The sequence below is a fragment of the Perca flavescens genome, chromosome 1 (assembly GCF_004354835.1).
Source record: "Perca flavescens isolate YP-PL-M2 chromosome 1, PFLA_1.0, whole genome shotgun sequence".
Classification (NCBI taxonomy): domain Eukaryota; kingdom Metazoa; phylum Chordata; class Actinopteri; order Perciformes; family Percidae; genus Perca; species Perca flavescens.
In genome coordinates this window covers 22,857,151-22,866,039 of record NC_041331.1, presented here as the reverse complement: position 1 = coordinate 22,866,039, position 8,889 = coordinate 22,857,151, and the positions used below count along the sequence as shown (strand labels likewise).

The following is an 8,889-nucleotide window of genomic DNA, read 5'->3' as shown; positions in this document are numbered from 1 at the left end:
ACATCTATGAATAGTTGTTACCCTTATGTAGCATCAATATACGTGCGTTTGTCTAATGTAACCATTCACCCTTATCTACATTGTGGGGGGGGGCAACGGATTTTTGTTGTTATTTATAGCTGTCATAAAACACCATCCCTAAAGTATCAGAAGTTCTCATTGACTTTTATTTGTGTGTGTGTGTGTGTGTGTGTGTGTGTGACTTTTATTTGTGTGTGTGTGTGTGTGTGTGTGTGTGACTTTTATTTTGTGTGTGTGTGTGTGTGTGTGTGTGTGTGTGTGTGTGTGTGTGTGTGTGTGAGAGAGAGTATTTGTATACAACAATTCTTTCTTTTTGTGTCCATCCCACCCTAAACAAACAGGAGAATAACCTCAATGATTAGACCGCTTCTCAGGACAAATTGTACAAACTGCTTAATTGACATTATGGGACACGTTCCAGTATATTAGGGCATAATACCCTGCGTAACTCCACCCAACTTCAACCTGAGCACAGGTCTAATCAGCCTTAGTCATTTTAAAACCCATTTGTAAGTGTGCAGAGCCTTCAAAGTTGCTGTTATAAATATGTTTACATTCCGAAAGGATCAAATCAGTCAGATGCTATGTGAAAGATTACGCTTTTGACAATGAACCCACAGGCAATTTCCGTCTTGTCTTTGCAGTACCGGATGGCACTAGCAACACAGCGTCTTTTCAGCTTATTGTTTTGGTTTTAGGGCCTGCAACTTTACTGTTTTCGGGTCACTCACCCCACTGTCCTCCTCGTCATTGTTGAGAGGACTCGGTTGTTGGCAAAAAAAAAATAAAGTTATAAAAACCCACTGTACATTACCTCCGCAGCACCAAACAGCCGCAGACAGACACAGTTAGCGATTATCTGGTGAACATAGTGGAGCATTAAGCAGCTAAGGAGACCGATATTTCCCTCTGGTGTTGGTGGAGAGGAAAACTGAGGAGACTTCCTCAGTTCTGTGTTCACCTTTATGAACACAGTTTACAGCTTATGATAACTAATGATTATGTTGGGTGTCCTGGGACTTGGGACACAGAATCAGTAGGCTTTTACCTTTTTGAAATTATTATGCAAGTATTGAATAAGATAATCTAAGGTATTAATAGGTGAATAACACAAAAGTAATAAATATGGGATCGTTGTACATTTTTGTTTTTGTTTTGTTTCAGCAATTTAGCAGCAGCTTAAAGATGACAGGGCAACTTTTAAATATCTTAAGAAAGACTTTATGAATGCACACACAAAAAAAAAATCTGTATTGCAAAAAAAGGACAAACAAACATAAATGAAGTACTTTGTGAGTACCGATAAGCACCATTTAGCAGAAACCTGTGTTGCAGTCAGTTTCTAGAAATCCACCAGGGTTACATTACCCTTCATTTCCAGAGAGCGCTATCCCTGGAGAAGGTCAGAGTCAGTCCACATGACGTAAACTTTGGCCCTCGTCCAGCTCTAACACAGTGTACAGAAATTTCCTGGAAAGTCCCATTTCACCTCACCAGTACAAATCAGTGGTGTCATTTATCTGACCGAAAGCTGTTCTGAGGATGCAGGGCTATGAACCATCAAAGTTGTACTTACTATCAATCATTGACATCTACCTAACCCATCGCCACCACACCAAGGATCACAGGCATGATGAGAAAATAGCACCTGAGTATTCCCAGAATTTCAGCTTTCAGCACCGAGTCGTGTCGCCTCCCCTGCTGCTTAAAGGTATTGTGCTGGGGTGTCCTCTAGCTCACCCAGTAAGAGCGTTCGCCCCATTTTGGCTGAGTCCTGCAGCGGCGCGGGTTCGAATCTGATGCCCTTTGCTGCGTGTCATCCCCCATCTCTCTCTCCCTTTCATGCCTATCCACTGTCTCTATGTAATAAAGGGAAAAGCCCCCCAAAATAATCTTTAAAATAAAAAAAAAATAAAAAGTATTGTGCAAACATGCATTTTGCTCAGTAAAAGAATTCAAGAGTAATTGAATAAACTGGATTACGTGTCCATGTGTCAAGCTACTTTTGTCACTGAAAACTGTGACGCAGTGGAACTGGACGCTACAATCCAGAGCGATACAGATTTTTTGCACCTGTATCATGTGGTTGCATTGCTGTGCAAAATAGTCAAATTCTGGCTTGAACAGTTTAACAAGCCGTAATAAATTCCTGCTTGCCCACCCGTGATAAGGAGTGTCTCAAGAGCAGGGACTTTTCTGCTGCCTGCGGACAGCACAGATGGAGTAAGGTTTGGGCTGTAAGGTCATGCCCAGTTTGGGAGTGACAGTGGGAATTGTTCCTGGAGGGAACTGAAGATGAAACCTTTGCAGCAAAGTGGTGAAAAATAGGAACATCTCCATCCTGGCCAGCTGTTCGCCCAGGCAGCAACGCCTCCCTGTTAAAGGAAATGTAATTGTAATTAAGACTCACACACAGGCACAACATCTGGCCAAGTCATTCAAATCCTCCGAAATACAAGAACTACACTGGGGAACACAAACACTACAGATGAGGAATGGGTTTAACTGAGGATTGTGGGTGCTTTTCTTCATGCTCTATCTGTATGTCCTGTGATAATGACATTGTGAGAACAGGAACTTGAACTCTAAATGAAGAAAACACATTCCTCATTTCATTTATACATTTCATTTCATTTTGAACTTGGATTTTATGGATGCTATCACAAGATATGGGCAATGCACTGTGATCAAAATGGACTATATGGAGAATTCAAATGTTGTTTTACAGGAAATGTTATTGCTCTGTTGGTAACAAAAAGGACATTTGTTTCATTGTATTCTTATAATGCGAAGGTGGGTTTGGATTTTAAGTAAATATGATACATGCAGTTTTATTTTTGTATTTCATTTAAGTGGGTGAGTAGATTGCACTGAGAAGAATGAATCCAAAGACTCTAATTCAGTGTATATAAGACCTAATTTCTTCATGTGTGTTAGTTGGGTTTTATGTTTTTGTTGTTAGCTTGTCAGCATCTGGTTCTGGGGTCACCGCTGACCAGGGGCATACTGTAATGACCTGCAAGCTTCACTGATCTAGAAAACCTGTGATTTAAGTCTTGTTTTTTTTTTCTGTCAAGAGTGTTGGAATTTAGGATAAATATAAAGAAACTAACCCAAGGAGAATGGCAGGAATGCCTCACGCCTCACAAAGTTGCCATTGCTGTCCAGAAACCTCTGTGGTGAGAAAACACCTGGATCGGTCCAGTACTTCTCATCAAAGTGCACTGAGTAGAGGTTTGTGATCACCATGGTGCCTTTGGGAATTGTGTACCCGTTGACTTTTGCATCCTGGGAGGTGGCACGGAAAATACCAAGTGGGACAATGTTGCAAAAGCGAAGGATCTCGTGCAGAACAGCCTCTACGTAAGGCATCTTCTGTTTGTCCTCCAAAGTGGGTGCTCTCCCATTGGCCAGCAAGCTGTCGATCTCTCTGTGCACCCTCTCTTTGCAGTGGAAAAAACAGACACCATCAGGCATTTATTTATATGTAACATTACATAACCATTACATTTAGAGCAGCCTACAAACAGATGTGCATCAAATCTCACATTACAAGTAAAATGTTCTCATATTGGGGTGATCCTTCTATTGTAACTGACCTTGTATGTTGGGGTAGAGAGCCATGTACAGCATGGCCCATCGCAGGGTGTTAGTAGTGGTCTCTGTGCCAGCAATAATAAGCTCACCCACTGAGTAGATGAGGTTCTCATAGGAAAAAGAGGAGCTGGGTTCTCCTGCATTCTGCTCCAACTCATCCAAATAGGCATCAACATAGTGGCGAGGTGCATGTGGCACCCTGCCCTGTGAGAAATCCTGTATAACCTGCAGCAAGAAGTCATACACCTCAGCAGCATTGCGGAACAGCTTCTGGTGTTTTCCAAAGGGCACATACTCAATCCAAGGGAAGGCGTTGTAGAGGAGGGCCCAGCCGCTTACTGCTAGCTCCACGTTCTCACTGAAAATCTCAATCATGTGCTGGAAGTTGCGGTCGTCGTAAGTAAAACGCTGTCCAAAAATGATCAGGTTGGTAATGTTGGACACAGCGTTGGTCACCAGGTGTTTGGGGTTAAAGGGCTTTCCTTTGTGTTCGTCAATGGCATCGACAAAGAACATGCACTCCTCCGAGATCTTCCTTTCAAACTGTCTCTGGCCGCTGCCGAAGTAACGGAAAGAGTTGCAAGCCAGTTTGCGGTGTTCAATCCAGGCTTTGCCATATTTACAATTGAGAAGCCCTTTGGAAGTTGGAGAGAAAAAGAGTAAAACAGAGGAGTTTAATGATGTATCATGGCAGCTGCAATTATTCAGATAATGTTGAAGGACAAATAGTATGCACTGCAATCATATAACATCATCTTACCACCCATTTTGGTCATTTTTATGAATAAAGGCAGCGATGGGCGATCAGCAAACACCTCACTTTGATGGTAAAGGCATTCCCTGACGCAATCATATCCAGTTAATACCACTGTCAAGATGCCTCCCAGGTCGAGACTGAAAATCTGAAAGGTACACATTGCAACATTAGCACTGTACTCCTTTTGTTCTTTCCACATATTTCCATGCAAACAAGCGTTCGTGTCAAGGACAGTTAGACTTATACCAAATGTTGCATTTTGCTTGTGTCCACTCTTTGGCACTAACGTTAGTCTCCAAACTGGGTTTTCATGAGCCAGACAGGAGAGTGAGTGAATAAAACAGACTCTGACCAGCCTTTTTTTTTACATTTACAGATCCAGCTCTATCCAGCTCTGTGTCTTAACTATGTTTAACTTAAAATACCACACTGTGCCACCAAAAGGACGTCATGCGTCTTTATATGTATTTCTGGGAGGGGGCTTTCATTTTGGGGAGCCCCTGTGAGCCGGTTATTCTCCTCCAAATGCTACAGACCGCTAAATGTTAGGGCGAGTCTCTTTTGTTCCTTTCATAACTAGTTCCCTATGTGTGCGTGTATATATGTAGCCTATATGTGTGTGTGCATGCGCAAGAGTGTCATGGAAGTCTGAAACCTCTTGTAGGCTATAAGGTCATGCACTGCACAGTTTGCAGAGCACTCAGTTAAAAAGCACCGCAGTCCTAAAATGCGCTGTAGGCTGAGTGCGAGTCGTTACCTGTCCATGAACTTCACTCTGCTTCTTGAGGAAGACGTGCGGCTCGGTGGCCAGAGACATGATGTTCCCTATCACTGGGATGGGAGATGGACCAGGAGGAAAGCCCGGGGGTCTTCTCTGCTTGACGAGCTGGCGAACCAGCAGGAAAGCGAGGCAGGCGACAGTTAGACAGCCCACACCGAGCAGAGCCTGGGCGCAGGACACCGGCACCAGATACGGCGAATTCACTGAAACCATCTTCTCTAATAGTTTCTCTTCCACTGCTCGACTACCTCCGCTGACTCCGGCTTCTCCTCAGAGCAACCGAAGCACATATGTAGGCTATCATCTTGCACATGTTCTATCCCCCCGCCTCTAAAGCTAAGATTGGCCAGAAAAGTCAGAGGCAAACTGTTGGTGAACTTTGTTCTGCTCTTGATCAATAACTCGGATCATTTTTTGGTGGTTTTATGTTTGTTTTTGTTTTTTTTTTACGGTTTTTTTTTTTAAAGCTTTTGGTTGCTTTTAATGAACCTACACATAGAGCAACACGCCATAAAAGCGACAAAGTCGCACTGCTCTTCATCAAACCCAGTATTAAAGTTGTAAAACGTTGGTGCAGACCAGCGCTGTACGTGGTGGATAAAAAAACACTTTCACAAGCAGTAGCCTAACTGACATCAGACAATCATGCAAGTAGGAAATATATCATATATGAGGAGATATGGGAGACTGGGGCGAATTAAACCAAAGGGCACAAGATCCATTTCAAGGAAACTAGACAGAAAGGCACAGTCTGGAAGCGGCTTTCCCAGTAGGGATCAGGGTTTAAATTACAGGGGTTGGGGGTGGGGAGTCTGACCCCCCCACCCCCCTAATTAAAGGGATAGTTCAGATTTTTTGAAGTGGGGTTGTATGAGGTAGGCTACTTATCCATAGTCAGTGTATTACCATAGACTGTATAAATAATGGAAGTAGCAGTGGTGACGTCACCCATTAGTTTTTTTTTGGACTATGGAGTTTTTTGTTTTTAGTTTTTTTTTAAAGATAATTTTTGGGGCCCCTATTTGGACAGGACAGCTTAGACATTAAAGGGGAAAGAGAAGGAAGCAAAGGGCCACAGGTCAGAGTTGAACCCACAGCTGCTGCGTTGAGGAGTAAACCTCTAGATATGGACCCTACCAGGTGAGCTAACCAGGGACCCTGGACTATGGAGTTTGAAAAAAAAGTTTGACATTTTGGCCATCGCATCTTGGTTTTTTGAAAGGCACTGTGCTAAACTAAACGCTAGGGAGCACAAGTTTAGTTTTTACGATTTTTCAACCAATGAAGCGAGTCATCCAGCGGAGTTTTACCAACGCGCACCTTTCCATTCATCTGCATGAAGTACACAGAACATTGGCAAACTTTCCCTTAAGTTACCAGCTAACACTAGCACTAGCTAGCCAGCTTGGTTGTCAAGGTACTACCGAACACTGAGCAAGACATTTTTAGGTGACCAAAATGTTCCAATTTACTTTGATGAAGTGAAAACACATGAGAGGGTCAAAGTTTAAGACAAAAACATATGGACAGCACCCAAAAACATGTTCACAGCTATTTTAATGTAGCCTACACAGTGCAATGGTTAGCATTGCTAAGCCGCTACCATTATTGATTTATCGTCTATTTTGAACTAAATGGGACCATGTTTACAAATGAACTGATTTATTGAAGAAGACCTAAAAGTAGTGATTGAGACCATAAATTCATGAAAATATTTACTGAAGTAATAAATCAAGTGAGAGGTAGGGTTATTTTTTTCATTAGTTTGGGTCAACAGACTTCATTTCCAGAATAATCCCCGTCTGCTGGATGTCCCTCACCTTCTGCTCTCTTTGTGTTGACATTGTTAAACTCTGGTTGCTTTGGAAAACAACAATCAGAACCTCCGAGCTAGCAAGCTACACACTGAAAATGGCCTATTTGGAAGATAATTTGGATCGGCAGTTCCACATTGTCTTCACTTTCAGATCCGGAAGTGCCAGGCAAAATTATCGTTTTTTTTATCAAAGAAGTCTGGTGGCAATGAAGAGAGCATGGCTTTGGAGCGGCTTTGTCTGACAGCAATGTAAAGCCGTAAAGTTGTTTTTCTTAGGTGGGCCTTGGTTGAAACTGTCACTATATCTTGACAGTAGCACACACAAACTAATAATCTGAAAAAAGCATGTTCCCCTGCCACCTTCTAGTGCTCCTCATGGCATTTGCAAGTTTCCACCGCGCCCAAAGATTTTACAACCAATCAGAGCCAGTAGTCAGAAAGTTTGTGACCAAATTGAGCCAAAACCATAACAAATTCTTGATTCATATTTGATCAGCGCTGCCTAGTTTGACAGTTTGACCACAGTTCACAAGCAGCCATTGGCACTGGGTTGGATACTTCTCGGCTCTGGTTGGTTGTTTTCCTTATGCCATTTAGAGCAGCAGGAGGAGGCAGAGGAACGTGATTTATGTATACCGTCAGGATATAGTGACAGTTTGAGCAAATATGACAAGTTATTTTTTATGAAAGTTACCAACTGTAGCTTTAACCGTATTGATAAATCCATGGCACTGTCCTTGGTGCTGAAGTAGCAGGCGTATTGGTAATTGCGATTTTGCGACTTTTTCCCACCCTTCTGTCAGTTTCGTCTTGGATCAGTAATATTCTTGTTAGCTAGCTGATATCACGTTCTTTCAGCCTGTGTGATTTAAAACCATCTTCTCAATAAGTTTTTCTTCCACTGCTAGACTACCTTTGCTAACTCCCTCGGCTTCTCCTCAGAGGAACTCAAGCACATATGTATTATCTTGCACATTTTCTAGCCCCCTGCTAAGATTGGCCAGAAAAGTCAACTGTTGGTGAATTTCGTTCTGCTCTATAATAATAATATTATTTTTTCCATATCATTTTTTTGGTTATAGGTTGAGTTGTTGGATACTTTCAACAATGCATAAATCAGACTTGCACAAGCAGTGGACTTAATTGACATCAAAGAATTATGTAAGCATTATTTAAATATGGCATATTTGGGTGAGACTTTGGTGAATTAAAGCGATGGGCACACCCATTGTCTCCAGGAAACCATGGACAAAAATGCATACACAGTCTAGAAGCAGCGTTCCTAGTAGAGAGGTACATGGAATATGCTGCAGCACGTTTGCGATCAATAACAGGTTTTGCAAATTTTCTGCAAATTTTAAATGCTGCTGCTTCTTGGATCCTAAAAAGAACAAAGATGAACCAGAATAGAACAGTTTAAAACTAAAATAGATAATGTAATTATGTCAGAGAACTCTAACGTTAGGTTCAACTGTTTAAAGGAACAGGCCGACTTATTGGGAATTTAGCTTATTCACCGTAACCCCCAGAGTTAGATAAGTCGATACATACCCTTCTCATCTCTGTGCGTGTTGTAACGCTGTCTGACGGCCCCAGCGGCATCAGGCCAGCACAGAACATGCAGGTAATGGTTCCAGTAATCCTACTGCTCCGAATAAGTGACAAAATAACGCCAACTTGTTCCTATTCACATCATGTAGAATCACAGCGTGTACAAAAAACAACGTAACATGAGACACAGCCATCTTCTAACCGTAAACAAACTGGGAACTATATTCATTCTGCTACTTGGGCGGAGTGAGACATACATAGCTAAACATTATGTCAATGGCTAAAAAAGGAAAAAAGAAACAAGGCAATAAGTTCTTAGGAGGTCGCTGGGATTGCGGTCAGAGCAGAAGGTAAGCTAAGTGTCAT

The 8,889-nt window shown here is 42.2% G+C and overlaps 1 protein-coding gene across 1 annotated transcript; it reads right to left on the bottom strand.

The window, feature by feature from the left end:
* Positions 1-1,916: 1,916 nt before the first annotated feature.
* On the bottom strand, positions 1,917-5,453 carry cyp2r1 (cytochrome P450, family 2, subfamily R, polypeptide 1). The gene is made up of 5 exons (XM_028581569.1): positions 5,133-5,453; positions 4,379-4,520; positions 3,621-4,253; positions 3,135-3,464; positions 1,917-2,396 (listed from the first exon to the last, which is right to left on the bottom strand). The coding sequence occupies exons 1-5, from the start codon at positions 5,367-5,369 to the stop codon at positions 2,200-2,202; spliced, it is 1,539 nt and encodes a 512-aa protein (XP_028437370.1). The 5' UTR covers positions 5,370-5,453; the 3' UTR covers positions 1,917-2,199.
* Between the last annotated feature and the right edge of the window lie 3,436 nt (positions 5,454-8,889).

Coding starts and splice junctions, on each gene's coding strand:
- cyp2r1 (XM_028581569.1), bottom strand. CDS start 5,369: ATGGTTTCAGTGAATTCGCCGTATCTGGTGCCGGTGTCCTGCGCCCAG. Junction 4,521..5,132: donor AGAGTGAAGTTCATGGACAG/GTAACGACTCGC, acceptor TGTACCTTTCAG/ATTTTCAGTCTCGACCTGGG. Junction 2,397..3,134: donor ATTCCTGCCATTCTCCTTGG/GTTAGTTTCTTT, acceptor TTCCTTTAACAG/GGAGGCGTTGCTGCCTGGGC.